The sequence below is a fragment of the Sarcophilus harrisii genome, chromosome 6, assembly GCF_902635505.1.
Source record: "Sarcophilus harrisii chromosome 6, mSarHar1.11, whole genome shotgun sequence".
Classification (NCBI taxonomy): Eukaryota; Metazoa; Chordata; class Mammalia; order Dasyuromorphia; family Dasyuridae; genus Sarcophilus; species Sarcophilus harrisii.
The window spans coordinates 196,157,131-196,175,937 of NC_045431.1; the positions used below are offsets into that span (position 1 = coordinate 196,157,131).

At 42.1% G+C, this 18,807-nt stretch overlaps 1 protein-coding gene across 1 annotated transcript; it reads right to left on the bottom strand.

Moving 5' to 3' along the window:
* Positions 1-395: 395 nt before the first annotated feature.
* Positions 396-6,257, bottom strand: TMEM86A (transmembrane protein 86A). Its single transcript, XM_031944187.1, has 3 exons — positions 6,009-6,257; positions 2,349-2,613; positions 396-2,055 (listed from the first exon to the last, which is right to left on the bottom strand). Exons 1-3 carry the CDS (start codon positions 6,027-6,029, stop codon positions 1,619-1,621), a joined length of 723 nt encoding a protein of 240 aa, XP_031800047.1. The 5' UTR covers positions 6,030-6,257; the 3' UTR covers positions 396-1,618.
* Between the last annotated feature and the right edge of the window lie 12,550 nt (positions 6,258-18,807).

An 18,807-nucleotide genomic window follows, 5' to 3' on the forward strand; every position in this document is an offset into this window, starting at 1 on the left:
GTTTTAGATAATTTGTATGTTTTTGGAATTGGGGATCAGGGGGTAGGTCAGAATGGGGAGGTAAAGTGAAGGATTCTGGGCAACAAACAATTTCCAGCATCAGAATACTGGGCACATGAAACGGAAGCAGAGCAGCAGGAGAAAGACGAGGTCTCTGTTTGCTGAAGGTTTACTCTGCAGCTATGGGGGATACATGACACACCAAGGTTTGACCTACACACAAAACCAGGGAGGAGTCTCCAATTTTCACTGGCCTCCAGAGGGCTCTAAGTCCAGCCTGCAGAGAGTACTAGCAGTAGTTGCAGCTGAGATTGCAAGCTGGGGCTCTGAGAATTGACAGCTCCTGGTCCTTTTCCTCCCAGCTGGTTCCCCAGGGATAACACAGGACACAGTAATCAGAGCAGGATGGACACAAGGCCCCTGGTTTTATTGTTTTCCATACAATGGAGCCAGAACCCATCCCACCCTTCTCTGCTTGTTTGCATTGAATGTGCTTCAGTATCAGTAACAAGATTTCTTATGGCCACTAGAACATAATACCCCATCAGCCTCCAAGAAAGGCAGAGAGGAAAACTTCTTGGGGGCTTGGGTAGGGAAATAACAGTGAAAGGAGTTCCAAGCCCTCTGACCCAGATTACAGCTTGGGCTCAGCCTGGAGAAAAAGAACTTCTAGTGTTGTCGTCCAAATCAAGAGACAGAAACAGATCCAAAAAGAGGGGTCCTGGCACAGGGAACCCATGAACGAACAAAAAGCTCCCCTTCCTTTGGCTGCTGTCCCTTCCCCACATGAGTTGACACAGACCACCAGGCCTACAGCATCAGAAAGGGAAGTTCCTGGGGTCCAACCTGAGAAGATAGATGGGCTGTCAGCTTCTCCAAGGAGGAGAAGGTGGCTCAGAGTGGTAAGAGTAGGGAACCCAGCTGAAGGGAGAGCAACCTTGAAAAAGCACCAGGAGGAATTCAGGCCAGAGCACACTCCTTTCCCAGACTGAGGGTCCTCCCCCAATAACTTTTTCAAGTATAAAGGAAGCAGCCTGAGGGCTGCCAATATTAAGAACCCTGACACCTTCTCAAGAATGGCCTAAAATTGGGGAAGGGTAGCACCATCCCCAGCCACCTCTTAGCATAGAATCCTTCTCCAGGTATTCTGCACTGGAGAATGCCAGTATAGGCAGAAGAGGTGGGGTGATGTCTGGAAGGCCCCAGCCTTTTCATCTGTCCCCATGCATCCCAAGTCACCTATGCTGACCAGGAGACAGAGTTGTCTTGCCCTTCTTCTGTCTTGTTCTAGAGAACAAAGAAACTGAAACCCTCAGAGGCTTCCAACAGGCCCGAGGAGGAGAGGGATCCCTGATTCTCTCCCTCTCCAGAACACCATCTAGAGCCATCTGTCTCTATTCGTCCAATCCCCAATTCTTGGCCTCCCCTCCAAAGCTTGTGCTGGTAAAGATCACCTTCCAGCTCCATTTCAGCACCTCTCACAGTTCAAGGATGAAGCTCCAGATATTCTGCCCTGTTCCAGAAAACCCTGGGACCTGGGACCCTCTGCTGGGAAAAGGGAGGGGGGAAGTGGGCAAGAGGGGTTTGGGTTGCCACAGACCCTGGTCCCCTGCCCAGCTCAGTCCACCTTGCTCAATCCCAAGTCCCCACCCAGGTCTCGGCTCTCTACAACAGAGAGCGCAATGAGCATCTGTGCAGCATAATAGGTGGCCATGATGATGGCTCGAGAGTAGGGGACAGGGAAGCAGAACTTGTTGATGGCAATAGTCAAGTCGGAGATGATGAAGAAAAGGGCTCCGCTGCCCGCAGCCAGTTCTGTCCAGCGCCAGTGTGCCCCAGCCAGTTGCAGGCCCGCCACGGCCCTCCAGCCCATGAAACTGATGAGTGCCTCATAGATTCCCACCAGGTAGATGTAAGGGCCCGACAGGCAGGGGTAGAGGAGGGCGTAGCAGAGTCCAGAAAGCACTGCCATCACTAGGCCTCTCTGGAGGGCTAGGGGCTTCATGCCAAAGGCTGAGGCATACAGTATGTGGGTCACTGCGAACATCAGCAGTCCTGGAGAGAGAGAGGAGGGGGAAGGGCCACTGAGGATAAAGGTCATGGGGGAAAGGTCAGAAGGGGTCACGTGGGAGAAGGAAGAAGAACCATGGACACACAAGGTCAAGGGCTTAGATACACACTGAAATAGATGCACACACCAACATGAGGACATATTTAAGGTTACCCACGTATATATGACTGTAGGAGGAGGATGACCCTCAGGGATCTTTGCCCTCTGCCCTTTCCTCAGCCCTTTAACCAATTGTCCCTTACCTTGAGCCCCCCCCCCAGGCCTTCCAGCTACTGACCATGCACGAAGTATCCCTGGTCCTGCCAGATGAGAAAGGCATCACCCACTGCAGAGAAGACGAGCCCTGAGAAGATTCGGGTGGCGCTGGGGTGGGCAAGCAGGAAGCCAAGTCCGTGTGCCAGCAGGAACAGCCAGAGGCAGAAGATGGGCAGGCATTTGATGAGCGCACTGAACCAGGAAGGGTTGGAAGTTGGCAGCCACAGCACAAAGTAGATGCAAGTGGCCTTGAAGAAAGGGACCAGCTTAGGCCCTTCACTCTTTACCTGGGGATGGACCCAAGGACACCTGGTCAGTATCACAGAAAGAAAGAAAGGAACAAGGGAAAGGGAAGAAGTAGCCTAGAACAGGGTATCCCCACTCCTCAGAGACACTCTCCGGAGACATCTGCTGCTTTTGGGAACGGGGTTTCCCTGAGCATCCTGGGTGGACAGGAAGGATCTGATCCCCACACTGCTCTGCCTAAGACTCAGACTACAAGCAACATTTATTTGGTGCTTTACAACATTATCTCATATGATCCCCTCCACCCTGGAGAAGTAAGTCCTACAGATCCAATCCTCATTTTACAGAAGAGGATAATAATGCTTAGACAAGCTAAATGACTTGTCAGTGTTAGAGGCAGGATCCACCCTCCCTCAGGTGCCTCTCTACCTATCCAGGTAGCAGCAGTCTGAAGCAGCTCATTTTATGGGGCAGTGGGAAGGGGCAGAGTTTCACACACCAATGTCCTGGCCCCAACAGGCCTTGTCCTTGGTGCTGGGAACAGGTAAGAACTTATCTAACAACAAGCAGGTCAACCCTGCAAGCCTCAGAACAGTGTCCAGTATCTCTTCCCCATTATCCACCAACGGCCCTCATTTCCCCTTTCCCCAGCATCCCTTCCTCTTTTTTATTTCCCAGTAACTTTCCTCATCCCACCCCTTTCTCTTCTAAAGTGTCCTTGAGTTCACTGTGTTAGAAGGACAAAGGGCTCAGACATCAGCTGTTTAGAACAGAGCAGAGTCAGCAGGGAAACCACCGATAAGTCATAACCACCTCATGATCAGCCACAGCTAGGCCAGAGAGGGCTTTAAGGCCCTGGCTGAACTAAGTGAGGCCCAGGAATGTTGTTTTTATGTGTGTGTGTCCTTTGCCAACAGGCTCCTTTCCTACCTGTCCACACATATTCATGTGCTTACCTACAGGGGTCATACATTCCTGGGCTCACACCTAGGAATAGTTAGTTGCTCTTTCCCAAGGATATCAAGCCTGGAGCAACTAAGCAACACAAAGTGTGAACAAAGAACCAGACCCATTCACAAGGTGTTTCTGGGAATTTCTTGTTCGAGGGGAGTTGATGGGAACTGTGATCTTAGTGTAATATAGCAGAAAGGGTACTGTGCTTGGAGACAGAGAAAAACTCAGTAGTTTGAAGCCTACATGTGAAACTTACTGGCCAGCTGTGTAACTATGGTTTGGGCAAGCCACTGTCTCTGAGGCTCAATTTTTTCTCAGTAAAATGGGGACGTAATGATATCTATAATAGTACCGATCTCACAGGATTGTTGTGAGAAGTAAATGAGAAAATGTGTGTAATGTGTTTTCTAAACCTCAAAAGGTAATCAATATAAATGTCAGATAGTATTTTAAAGCAATTATAAAAACTAGAGAGTGGGAGGTAGGAATGTCATGTTATAAAAACTAGAGAGTGGGAGGTAGGAATGTCATGTTACCTGGATCAGAATCCAAGAAATAAGACTGAGATTTTATCTGCAGATTGAGATTTTATCAGTGGAGTCATTGACAGAGCCTGTATAGGAAAACATTCCGTTTATATCCTAGAAACTCTATAGGACCAGGGCAGATGAGAGGGTCACTAAAAGTCAGAGACAAGGAACTGAAAGAGGGAAGTTAGAGCAGCTGATCAGCCACCCAACAATGGCAGGACAGGGTTGTGGTCAAAGCCACGTTTCTGGAAGGACCCTAAGCTTTAAGGATACCATAGAGGGAATGGGAGAATGGAAAGAAAGCAGATTTTGCCTCTAGCTTGTGGGCATAGTGCTTTGCATATAGTTGGTACTTGAAACATCCCCTGAATTAAGGAGAGGTTGAGGAGATCAGCTCTGGCTTCTGCTCTGAACCAGGGAGACTTCAGGGCTGACAGCCGACAGAAGCCTGGCAGAGCTCATGCCTCTACTGCAGAGATGCAGCTGTCTGCTCCTGGGTCTCCCCGGTTGCCCTGTGTAAAGGCATGACCTGTTCTGGTATGGTGATGCTCCTGGCTGATAGAGCCGTCTGGCCTCCAGTCTTGTGGACCAGCCAATAAATCCCAAATTCACCTAATTCCAAATCCCACTGACCAAACGGAACATATAACTACAGTTTAAGGAGAGGGAGGGATGGGGATTGAATAGAATTTCACCCCCTCCATTCCTCCCCCTGCCCCTTTCTAAGAAGGAATATGGGAAGAAGTAACTGTTCCCTCCAGTGAATCTTGTTGGAGAGAAGGGGTCATTTCCAACAGAACTAGACTCTGTTTTAGGACAAGCCACTAGGAGGATCAATCTGAATGTCCTTCCCAAGGGTCAAAGGAGCTGTCCAACCCACAGTCAAGCTCAAACTTCCTGAACATCCCTCCTTGTGGTTACTTGAAAACAACAACCAACCATTCCCTGAACCTGGAAGTTTTAAGGGTTTCCTTTGGCCATCTATTCCTATTTCCTGGAAGAAGGGGGGGGAACCATAAGGAGTCTTGGTTCCCTTGACACGGGAACCCCAGCCAGAACGCTAGACCTCTCCCTTTAAAGGGCTGGATAGTGGAGCTGAGGAAGAGAAGGTAATTAGGGGCCCGAGCTGCAGCCTAAAAGAAAGCCTTCGGGAGGAGGAGGAGACAAACCAAGATAGGGGTCGATAGATCTACAGAGAGAGAGAGAGAGAGAGAGAGAGAGAGAGAGAGAGAGAGAGAGAGAGAGAGAGAGAGAGTGAGTGTCTGCCTCTGTCTCTCTGTCTGTCTGTCTCTGTCTCTGTCTGTCTCTCTGTCTCTATCTGTGTCTCTGTCTCTCTCTGTCTCTGTCTCTGTCTGTCTCTGTGTCTGTGTCTGTCTCTCTCTCACTCTAGCTACACAGACACAGTTACCCCACAGACGCCCCGGGCAGAGCCTGGTAGGTAACAGCGAGTCCCCGGGGCACAGGGGGTCTCATGCCAGCCCCCTCCCCATCTCCCGGGTACCACAGGCATCCCGGTGTCACACACACACACACACACGCATCCAGTCCACATTTCCTGTCCCCGGGAAGCCCGGCACCCATCCGTGCTGGACGGCGCCGGCAGCCGGGAAGCCCGCCTGCCCTCCCGCCCCCCTCTCCGGACCCCGACTAACAGGAGGCAGAGAAAAAAAACACACAACAAACCACAAAGTCACGCTCCCGAGTCACGTGCTGGCTGTTTTCCACCAGCTGACTCTTCGGGGGGGCGCCGGAGGGTCGGCAGGGGGCGGACCCAGGCCGAGCCGAGCCCGCGGCCGCCTCCCTCCCGGCCCGGGCTCCGAGTCCTCGAAGGAGGTTTATTGGAAGGGAGGGGGCGGCGGGAGATGAAGCCCCCCTCGCCAGCGCGGGGCGTCCCCTCCCCACAAACTGGGGTCCAGACTCAGGCCAGCGCTCCGGGAAAGCCGGACACTCACCACAGTGACCGGGGACACCATGTTGACGGCGGTGGCAGGCCCACAAGGGGCGGCGGCCCCCGCTGCCGGCTGCGGCTGCGCCCCGGCCCGGGCTGGGGCTTCGACTCTGGTCCTGACCCCGACGTGACACGGAGCCGAGGAACCAGACAGCAACGTAAGCCTGGAACAACGTGAGGGACAATGCAGCCCGAACCGCCGGCGTTCGGGGATCTCTTAGCGAGCCCCATGACGTCACGGCGGTGGTGGCCAATGCGGGGGCAGAAGACTCGGGGGCGGGGCCCGGAGCCGGCTGGGGCCCCGCCCCCTCGCCTTCTATCGCTCTGGATGCTGGCCGAGCCGTGGGACCTCCTCCCAGGACCGGGGGCGGAAGATCGGCTGGCCGAGCAGCCCTCCCCCGCGTCCAGAAGGGAAATGTCCGGCCAAGTCGGGGCTCGACGTGGGCACGCAATCACACACAGTCACTCGGCGTGCGGGGAGTAACACAAACACACAGCCAGCGGCACGGGAGGGAGCCCACCCTCGGGGCACATCGCGGAAAAGACGCACAAGTGCGCTCACCTCTCAGGGAATCAGTGCGCGCACCCGGACCGACTCGGCTCGGGGCCCGGCCTGAGCCTGCCGGGGAAATTGCGGAGCATCGTCGGGTGCCCGGGTCTGGTTGCTGCAGTAAAATAAATCTCCAGAGACCGGACAATAGCCCTTATGGCTAACGCTGAAGTAGCTCTTCAGAGCTGGGCAAACTAAAATTAGGATTTTAATACTAAAGTGGTTCAGACTTTTGCCAGATACTTGATGTTTATTTTCTATGTATGTTTGCAAGATCATTTATAAACTTTGCATAATCCTAAAAGAAACCCCAAAAAACTACTCGTGATGGTTTGTGTCTTTTCGCTTATTTTGTTAAACATTTTCTACATTTTTCTTATTTATGTATACCTGAGAGTTTAGCAAACTCCGAGAATGTAAACTTTTTTCTTGCAGAAATCATGATTTTTCTCGGAATCTCCCCTAAAACACAGTGCAGTGCACGGCATACACTTGGTGTAGACAGGATTGTTGAGGTTCAAAGGAGACCCCCAAAGACTACAGACCGGTGTCCAAAGCGTCTCAAATGAATTTGCAGGCTTGAACCCGTCTTCAAGTCAAGGGAAAAGTTTATTATAATTGTAACGGCCATTGAAGGGTCCTAAGTGCCGCAAGGATTTATCAGAGAGCCAGGAGAAAGAAGGTAAATTGATTTAAGACAGAGATAATCTGGGTCTTCATGTCACGGATATGCTCATTTTGATGGATGAGAGGTAGAACTGAGAGATGGTCCGGTGTGCCCCTCCGTATTGAATTTTGTGGTTTAGAGGGGGCTTGAGAAGTCTCTGGTGTGTACCTCCTCATTTGTCTAAGAAACCCTGTCATCCCTGACCAAGGGATTGTCATCTGGCAATGTTTATAAGACTATACTATAGTATTCTAAAACCAGGAGAGTTAAGGATCATTGGCAAACAGATTGTTAGAACAATAGGTCTACAGTTCTGATGGACCTGGCCATCCTCAGCAAAGAGATCAATCAAATCATTTCCAATGGAGCAGTAATGAACTGAACCAGCTACGCCCAGAGAAAGAACTCTGGGTGGTGACTAAAAACCATTACATTGAATTCCCAATCCCTATATTTATGCCCACCTGCATTTTTGATTTCCTTCACAAGCTAATTGTACAATATTTCAGAGTCTTGATTCTTTTTGTACAGCAAAACAACGGTTTGGTCATGTATACTTATTGTGTATCTAATTTATATTTTAATATATTTAACATCTACTGGTCATCCTGCCATCTAAGGGAGGGGATGGGGGGTAAGAGGTGAAAAATTGGAACAAGAGGTTTGGCAATTGTTAATGCTGTAAAGTTACCCATGCATATAACCTGTAAATTAAAGGCTATTAAATAAATAAATAAATAAAATTAAAATTAAAGAACAATAGGTCTAAGGTTTGGGGGCTTCATGATTACTGCTATATGCTGCCCCCCTTCATAATGAGACACCACCTCATTTTCTCATGGCCTAAAATCAATCCACTACCTGAGCCAGAACTAATTTGGTTTTTTTTGTTTGGTTGGCTGGTTGGTTTTTTGGATTTCTTTTAGGATTATGCAAAGCTTATAAATGATCTTGCAAACATACATAGAAACTAACATCAAGTATTTGGCAAAAGTCTGAACCACTTTAGTATTAAAATCATAATTTCTGTGCAAGTTACAGGCTTTAGAATTGGGGGGAAAAGGAGGCTGGTTTGGGTTTCTTAAGCCATCTTTTCCTATTTCCAATATGCATACAACAGATGTCCAAGAACTAACCAGAACTAATTGTAATAGGATTTCTAGACAACCATCTTAGAAGCAATAGGAATGAGTGGAGAGTCAGGGTCCTGCAGATCAGATGCCACATCCTGGACAGAGCCACAAACTAGCTCCCAGCCATATCTGAGAAAATCTCTCTCTGCCTATTTAGGCTTTAGTTTTGTTAATAGGGTCACATTCTAGGTTATTATTCTTCAGTAAGACTAGGGGTCTCAAAATCCCAAATAGAGACAGGAAGAGTTGTACATGACAGAAAAACATCTCAACAACAAAATACAACATGAAATAATGTAATATGATAGGACACAATAGGATGCAATGTAACATAATATAATATATTATGCTAAAACATATGCTATAAGTATTGCAACATAATATGATATGTGTTTTTATATGATAGAATGATACTGCTGAAATTGTAACTAATTTCAATTAGCACTTCCTTAACAAATATTTCACTTGACATTCAAAAAAAAAAAAAAAAAGGACTAGGGGTCTCAAAAAAAAAAAAAGGACTAGGGGTCTCAAATCAGTGAAAGACAATGGCATTGTTGAAAAAGTATTTTAACTTGGAAACTGAAAATAAGTTTGAGACCTACTTCTGAGACTGTGTGGTTTTGAATAAGTAAATTAACCTGAACCTCAATTTTCTCATCTCTAAAATGAGAATAGTCATAGTTGTCCTACCCGGATTGTTGTGGTTAAGAATTTTGTTGTAAACTACTTTATATATGCAATGCCTCAAAAATCTCAGTATATTTATAACCTTTAGCCTTTGAGGACTGTGTATGTATGTGTAGATGACTCTGTATGGATTGCATCAAGCTCTAGGATACCATGGACCACTTCTCAGTGAGATTCATGGGTACTCAGAAGAGATCGTCTTAACCATCTTTGTGGGAAAAACAAAATAGATGAAAAATACATATTCCCCAAATTATACCATGTAGTTCCAGAGATAGCCTATTGACATCCATCAGTGTGTATATATATATATATCTTAGATAAGTACTGTGTATAGACAATGAGCTAGTCTCAGAATTAAATACAAGGAAATCAAGCTGGGTTACAAGTGGAAAACTGTACAACATATTTAGTTTTCTCCAGCTGCTCACTGCTGCAAATGCCTATCTGTTTACCATCAATAATTCTTGAAGATATTGTCATCAAATCATGCAATACCATGACTTCAGAGGAATCAAAATTGCAGGTGACTCAAGGCTAATGGAATGATATTATAGGAATAAGTAGGCTAAAGCATATTACCAATCATGACTAACATGAGTATAGACATATTTAATAAATATATGCTTAAAAATAGTCAGACTGGTCCTGTGGGAATGAGGATTAACAAATGGACAGACAGCCTGGGTGCTTCAGTGGTAGCTCCAAATATGAAAAGGCATCTAGCACCTGAGTTAGAGTCTCAGTGGGGAGTCCTAAAGAAAGACATGAACAGGAATCACATAGACTAGAATACATGGGTGGAGAGTGACCTGCCCCAAGGAATGAAGGCCTGTAAAGATAATGTCATGGATTTATTAACATATATGAAGTATAAGATAGACAGAATAGAATGCACATACCCAGGCACTTTAAGGCTCAGCTAAAATCCTATATCCTACTTCCCAATCCCCCTTTAAGTCTAATGCCTCACTTTTGTTGATTATCTCCTGTTTATTCAGTGTATAGTTTCTTTTCCTTTGCATGTTATCTCTCTCCATGAGACTGTGAGCTCCTTGAGGTCAAGGATTTTGAACAGTGTCTGGATATTATCCATACTCAAAGAAAGAACTGATTTGACTTTAATATATTTAACATGTATTGGACTACCTGCCATCTGGGGAAGGGGGTTGGGTGAAACGAGGGGAAAAATTGGAACAAAAGGTTTTGCAATTGTCAATGCTGAAAAATTACCTATGCATATATCTTGTAAATAAAAAGCTATAATAAAAAAGATAAAGAACTGATTTGTCTGAAAAAAATTGAAGCATTTTTTTTAAATTTTCTTGAGGGTTTTTTTTTTTTGTGTGGGGGAGGGAATTTGTGTTTTCTTTCACAACATGACTTTTAGGAAAATGTTTTGTATTACTTCACATGTGTCTTCTCAGTGCGGCCCTGAGGCCCCATTTCAACTGAAGAAAAATAAAATATTAAATTTAAGTGTCTGGCACATAATAGGTGCTTAATGTTTACTGACTGACTATCCAGATTCATAGCTACACATATACGTAATACTTCATTAGTATGGCTATTCCCTTATCCCAGGTCATATAATTTCTCTGTGTTTTAGTTTCTCATCTTTGTGGGTTGTTTTAACAGAAAAAAATCATCACTTGTTGGTCAACCCAATGTTGATGAACCTTTCTAAACTTGAGTGCTAAACTGGACTTTGATCAACAGACTGTTTGTCTCCAGGCTATGTGTACCTGAAGTCTCTAGATAGGGCTAACTGGAGCTCATGTCCCAAAGGCATAGCCTTTGTGCAACCAGTCATCTCTGAGCCATCATAAACTACTAGCATAGGACTTCACATACACAGTATCATGATAATACCTTTGTACATTGCTTTAAATTTTTTTTAAATGTTTCACATGTTATTTCCCATTGGAGCTTTACAATAACTCTGTGAGGGAGGCATATTTACTCTAATGCAATCTATGATCTCCTCCAATAAAACATTTCTTGAGGACAGTTTTGCCTTTGTATCCCCTAAAAAACGCTTGTTATTGATTGACTATGCCATCTCAGAGCTACAAATAGGCCCTGGGGATTAAATATAGAATTTAAAAGTTATACAATTGTTTAATGTGTTACATTTTCTTGTTGACAAAAAGGCAGTCCTCCATGGGGGTAAAAATAACTGAATTTAGCACTTAAGTTAGCAAGTCATTAGTTAAAAATAGGAAACTATCATTTTTAATAGTATCCAGCTGGGAGAGTCTAGGCTAATTGTCAATTTTCTGTGACTAATATTCAATATGGTAACAAATTTCCCCTCCATAGCAACTGAATTAATATTACTTATATTATTTTTACATCAAGAATTATAAAGTTGCTTGGAGGGTTCTTGATCAAAGTTGCTAGTTACAGGTCAGGCCTTTCTTATCCAAATCCTCTATTAAATTATCCATAGGAGATTCACATTAGCAGACTAACCCTGGTCTCTCTGTATTATTTCTGTGGTTCCAATGCAGCACATGGGCCATCCATCTGTTTTCCTTGATCTGATTACATGACTGCCTGACATGCCGTTGATATTTTAGGTCTCTTTTTGCACACAATCCACTAGTAACATGCTGTTTCAGCCTATTTATGACCACTTTGCATTATTATATTGCCTTTTTAGATGACTGGCAATTTTATTTTGTTAGACATTGTGATATTACATGACTTGTAACCATGTACCATTGCTGGAAGAATTCTGACACTAAAAAGAGAAGATTTGGGGTTTATTTTATTTTCCTGTTTAAGGCTATTGAGAGCACTACAGATTTTATACAATTGCAATCTTTCTGTTCATTTCTGGGACCAGTCAATTATTCATCTATAATATCTATCCAACATGTATGTTTAGAGTGCCCAGGTATATCTCCTGCCTACCTGTTGGTTGAAAAGGCTTGAAATTACCTGGATAAATCCCATTATTTGACTAGGTATGAAAATGCTTTGACTTAAATACTAGATGTCCCAATAACTCCTTTGTTCCAGCATTAATGATACCTCCTTAACAATGTATGAACTTAAACTTCCTTTGGTTAAACTGGATATGGATATGAAGTAGACAAAAATAATAAGAGTTTGATATGGAAGATTAGGTAAATGGAAGAATTTATATTCCATGATTCTGTGATTTCTAATTTCTGACAAAATGTCCAAGAAATTGTGTAAAGAGAAGACCTAGAAGCCATAAATTCTCTAGAAGCCAGGGAATCTTGAGTACTCGAGGAGAACTGAAAATCTCAAATCCATTTGTGTCTGATTTCACTTCTTTATTCCCTGGCTAAGCCTAACTATTGAATCAAACTGAATCAGAAACCTCTGTTCCTATATCAGGGGAACCCCAAGATCTTGAACCCTCAAAGTCAATGGATCAGGAAGACCCTGAGACTCTCTTGGGGTACCTAATTTCAGACTACCAGAGCTAAAGATACAGCTTTGTTTCTTCCCCCTCTCCTTCCCATGAACACTCTCCCTACTCCCTCACTCCTTAACCTTACTAGCACTTCCCTAACATAACAAGACCCACTAGTCTAAACAAGGAAAGTTGAATTTACAAGTTTATCTTATCATTTCTCTGCCTCAAGCCCAGATATCAGAGCTAACAGAGGTTCTCCCCTCCTGACCCATGTGGCTATTAGAATATAAGGCTCCAAAAAGGGAAAGTTTTGCTTGAGTTTATAAACTTTTATAAAATTCTAAAAATGTGTTATGGCTCTTCCACTGGGGAGTCAAGAAGAACTAGGGAATGAACATGGAGTGATTGAAAGAGCAATTTTATGGGCTTTCTTCTTAAAGAAGAAAATTTAGGTTATAGGCAATGTGGTCAGTGGGACTGACTGGGAGAATTGTCATGGAATTGGGGAAAAGATCTAAGACATAAGAAGCTGTTTCAGATAAGTCTATGGTTCAGTGATGTTTAATATATAATTCATACCTTGTTTCTAAGTGAGAACCCTCTAAGTACATACTAATCCACTTATTCCCTTTTAGTGCCCTAAAGTAACTGTAGAGAGGTAGCTCCATACATGAACCAACCAATAAATGTGTCATGTCACTTTATAGAAAGCAGGAAGGTTCTGGTTTTAGTTCTGCCATAAGCTCAGTGGGTGACCTTGCTCCTCTGGGCCAGTCTCATCTGTAAAATAGGAACAGAAATCAGAATGGTCCCTTCAGCTAATGTCATCTGGTGATCCTTTAATTGATTGTATCACAGAAAATTAGAGTATGAGCAGTCAGGACTTTTTAGAATAGAAAAAACACAAAATTGTTCAACTAGGTTGGGTCCAGAGTATAAGCAAACGGATCACATGAGAAGCATAAAGGTATTCAAGTCATGTCATGTTCTTTCCTGGCCAAAGGCTTCTGCTAAGATTAAGTTTCATGTGAACCTCCTTGATTATCAAATCATTTCCTTCATTGATATCGGTGTAGGACACTGACCAGTTAAAATGCCCAATCAATGGAATTCTAGAAGGACCATGACTTCAGGTCTTCCTGACTTTCAGGTCAGCTCTCAGACTCCTTTTCTTCACACCTGCCTCTCTTTAAACTGAATCTCTGGAGAAAAGCACAAACCTGTTAAGGGGGCAAGGATGGTCTCCAGTATGGTGATTTAAAGAGGCACGCTTAACTATATCTCCAGACTCCAGCCAACATTTTCTGGGGCACTAGGGGAGCTGCAGAATTATGTGATGTTAATCTTGGGCAGCATGAACTTTCAGGAACTCTACAAAAGCATGAATTAGTGGTAGTTATCTTTTTAAAAATTATTATTAAAACTTTATTTTCTAAACATATGTATGGATAATTTTTCAACATTGACTTTTGCAAAACTTTTTATTCCAAATTTCTCCCCCCACCTGCTCCCCAAGATGGCAAGTAATCCAATATGTGTTAAACATGTTTAAAAATACATGTTAAATCCAATATATGTATCCATATTTATACAATTATCGTGCTGCACAAGAAAAATCTGATCAAAAAGGGAAAAAATGAGAAAACAAAATTCAAGCAAACAACAAAAAGAGTGTAAATGCTATATTGTGATCCACATTCAGTCCCTCATTGTCCTCTGATTGCAGATGGCTCTCTCTCCATAACAAGTCCATTGGAACTGGTTGAAATTGGTAGTTACCTTCTTTATGCCCTTATCACCTCCTCTGAATAATTCCTTTCCTAGACTCTCCTAAAATGTCAATCCCTTTTTCTCCCATTCTTCTTTTCAACAGGGTAGAGATCCGTTAGAATGTTAGGCTTAATAATTGCAAGACATCTAATTCATTAAAACTTTATTGTAAAGCACAAATATCCTCTCTAGCATCAACAAGATAATGATCACATTTCTCCTAAATTCTCTCTTCTCTGGACTAAACATCTCTGGTTCCTTCACCTGGTTTCTAGACCTCTCACCAAGCAGATAGCTCCTCTTCTGTAAACACTCCAGTTCATTAGTGATCTTTGTGCACTCAGGACACATCTCCTATACTTCAAAGATCTGTAATTGAATTAATGTATTCCTTTTATATAAACCATCTCAACCCTCTATGCCTTTTAAGACTCTGGCCTTTTGAGACTTTCTGTGGTTCAGAAAATTCAACACCCTGTAGTCAAGCTGGTAAAAAGTCTTTGAACACTACAATTCTCTTCATTTACTTAAAGTCTCTAAGGTGTTTTGGCTGACAATTCACACCTGCTGAGCTTAAAGTCAAGAAAGCTAATAAAAACTAACACTAAAGAATCCAGGAAGGTTATTATGAGAATTAGCTTAAGGTGTGAACTCCCAGGAATATCTATATTACAAAAAAGGAGAGAATCTTAACTCTTTACTGTCCATTGTAAATGCCACTGTGACAAATAGAGCAGATATTTGTGATCACTGAGTTATCCAGGTATTCTCACGTTTCTTCTTCATAAGCACCTGAACATTCTATCTTCTCATAAAGCTGGACAATAGAGATGGCAAAAAACAAAACAAAACAAAAACATATTTTCTTCCAATCTAAATTTGTGAGTGTTTCTTAAAACTTGAAAACCAGAGCCCAACCCTTGCAAGTTTTCATTCCGTCATAGCTTCACTTTGGAACACCATTCATTTATATCTACTGACCCCAAAGTATGTATGAGAAACAAACATATAAATCCTTTTTTTCCCATTCTTCTTTTCAACAGGGTAGAGATCCAATAGAATGTTAGGCTTAATAATCGCAAGAGATCTAATTCATTAAAACTTTATTGTAAAGTACAAATACCCTCTCCAGCATCACCAAGATAATGATCACATTTCTCCTAAATTCTCTCTTCTCTGGGCTAAACATCTCTGGTTCCTTCAGCTGGTTTCTAGACTTAATATTTACACATATACATAATGTATATACACAAATATTTATGTTTGATTTAATAAGTTGCTACTATGTTTAATGGAGATAGCTAAAAGGCTCAATGAATAGATCCCTGGACCTGGAATCAGGAAGACCTGAATTCAAATCCATACTCAGAGACTTACTAGTTGCGTGACACTGAGCAAGTCAATTATGTTCTATTTGCCTTACTCCATAGGAGAAGCAAAGGGCAAACTACTCTGGTGTCTTTACCAAGAAAATCCCATGAATAGTATTGGTGTGCTGTATATAATCTATAAGAGGACCCACATTAATGAAATTGTAAACTTTTTGAAATACTCAAGTATTATGTCCACAAAGTATTTTCACATCCATCTTTTCAGCAGGTAATAGTAGCATACAAAGAATTGTACACAACAACATAGCAAGTACAATGTAAGAAGTCTGCCAGGAAGCTCAGAAGAGGGTGCTCATGACAGATGGACCTTATTTTATCAGTAAAGTGGGGAGTAAAGTCTCCTGAAAAGAAGGAGAAAGTAGTAGTGAGTGGTTAAACAAGCAAAGAGTTGAAATAGCTATGGAAGGTCTGTAAGTGGACCATAATTTTTGAGAGAGCTTATCTCCAGTCAAAAATGCTTTGCATGATTGATCAACCAACCAACTAACCAACCAACCATTAAGTATTTCTTAAGCATCTCCTATATGCCAATCACTGTGCTAAATGCTGTAGATACAAAAAACAACAATCACTATTCTCAAGGAATTTACACTTTGTTATGAGAAACAACATGTACATTCATGTTTATTCTGAATAAATGTAAACGAAACATAAAGTATTAAACACAAGGTAGCCAGGGAAGGATGACACTGGCAATTTAGTACTCTCCTAGCCACCAACTTATATTTGTCATATCACAGGGGAAAAAAAATTTTTGTCCATGACAACACACAAAGACCATTTATTATGGCACAGAAGAGTTATAATATATATTGGTGGAAGAAGAATCCACATTGATGAAATCATAGACTTTTGAAATTCTCAAGTTTTATGTCCACAAAGTATTTTCACATCCATCTTCTACACAGTTGGTAGCATGGTGGATAGATTGCTAGACCTGGAAAACTTGGAATTCAAATCTGCCCTTTGACATCTACTAGTCTCTGCCTATCTCAGTCTACTTATCAGTAAAGTGGGAATAATAACAGCACCTACCTCCCAAGATTGCTGTGAGAATAAAATGAGATAATATTGTCAAGTATTTTGTAAACCTTCAAGCACTATATAAATGCTATTATTATTATTACTTGACCCAAATAACAGTGGGAGAGAAATGGAGCAAATTCTAGTTGACAGATAAAAAAACAAAAACAAAAACAAATGGTTCCAGAGAAAGACAATAGCTTGACAAAGTCAATAGTATGAAATCAGTTTTGAGCAGAAACCTCACAATCCCTAAATCCAACTTTTTCTCCCAGTGTACCATTACCACAATTAGAATACATATGTCCTAATTCTAGACTCATACTCTATTATTATTTTAATTAAAATTTATTTTCAAAAGAACTTCTTTCCTTCTCACTTTCAGCCCCTCTTCCTACTCCCAACTGAGAAAGAAAAACAAAATGCCCGTGTTGGTTGGTCAGTCATTTCAATCGTGTCTGACTCTTCATGACCCCATGTGGCATTTTCTTGGCAAAGATATTGGAATGGTTTGCTATTTCCTTCTCTAGCTCATTTTACAGATGAGGAAACTGAGAAAAAGGATTAAGTGACTTGTCCAGGGCCGTAAAACTAGTATCTGAAATCAGATTTGAACTCAGGAAGATGTCTCTAGGGTTTCAAGTCCAGTGTGCCACCTGGCGGTCCAAGCATGTATAGTCAAACTAGAATTCCGAAGTTTTCAATATGTGTGTGTATGTATGTTATTTGAATTAACCAAGATTTGCCTTCTCACCTCCCACACCCATTCTACAGCCTCCACTAAGAACACAAGAAAAATAAAACCCATTATAAATAGGTGTGATGAACAAAAACAATTCTCCACAATGGCCATATCTTAAAACAATATTTTTCTCATTCTGCATTCTCGGTCCTTTATCTCTCTGTAGGTAGCTTGTTTTGTCATTGCTTCACTGCAATCTCGGTTAGTCACTATGCTGATAAGAATTCAACACAATATTATTCTACCATATTTATATTCCATATAACTTGGTCATTGATTTCCCAATTTATGAGCAGATTCCCATTCTTTGCCATCTCAAAAAAAGCTATGAATATTTATTTTAGAATTTGTTCTGTTTAGGATTAATCCCTCCCTTGATTTATTTTCCCTCTTAATTCACAACCCTTTTTCTCTCTCCAGTTTCACTATTAAGTGAAATCAATTTCTATATTCAACACTGTGTGTTGAGGATTCTTTTGATCAGTTCAGATAAGTTTGAGGTTCAAATGTCAGTTACTTGCCCCACCTTCTTCTCATTTGTACAGATGTTTACAGATAGACCGTTGAGTATTTAAATACCTTTGGAAACAGGGATGTCCCTGAGGATGGAAATCAACTAGAGAATATATATTATGAGAAGTGGGCTGGAAAAAACTGATCTTATTTGCACTTTCCCAGATCATTCCCTTCTGGCAATCTATACAAAAGACTAGTCTCTACTCATTCCTACCTGTGTTAAACAATGGGCCAGAATTCACCTAGATTTTCTTTACCCTTTAATCAGAAATCAGCTCTCCCATTTAGGTGAGGAGCAGCACAAGTTTTTTTGTTTTGTTTTGTTTTGTTCAATAGTATTTTATTTTTCTAATAACATGTAAAGATAGTTTTTAACATTCATTTTTGGGCTATCATACTGTGCAAATCCTTTGACCCAGGAGTGCCATTACTGGGTCTATAACCCAAGGAAATCTTAAAGGGGGGAAAAAGGACCCTCGTGCAAAAATGCAGCAATTCTTTTTGTGGTAGTAAAAAATTGGAAAATGAGATGCCCATCAATTGGGGAATGGCTGAACAACTTGTGGTATATGAAGATAATGGAATATTATTGTTTTATAAAAAATGAACAAGCTGATTTTAGAAAGACCTAGAAAGTTTTACATGAATTGATGCTGAGTGAAACAAGCAGAACCAGGAAGACATTGTAAATAACAGCAAAATCAATATGAAAGACTTGGTTCTTTTTTCAGTAGTTCAGATATGCAAAGCAATCCCAATAGACTTTAGACAGAAAATGCCACCTGCAACCAGAGAAAGAACTAAGGACACTGAATATAAATCAACACATACTATGTTCATTTCTGGGTTGTTTTTTTTATCTCTCCCATGGGTTTTTTCTCTTTTGCTTTGATTGTTCTTTCCAGTATGATTCATAATGTGCATTAA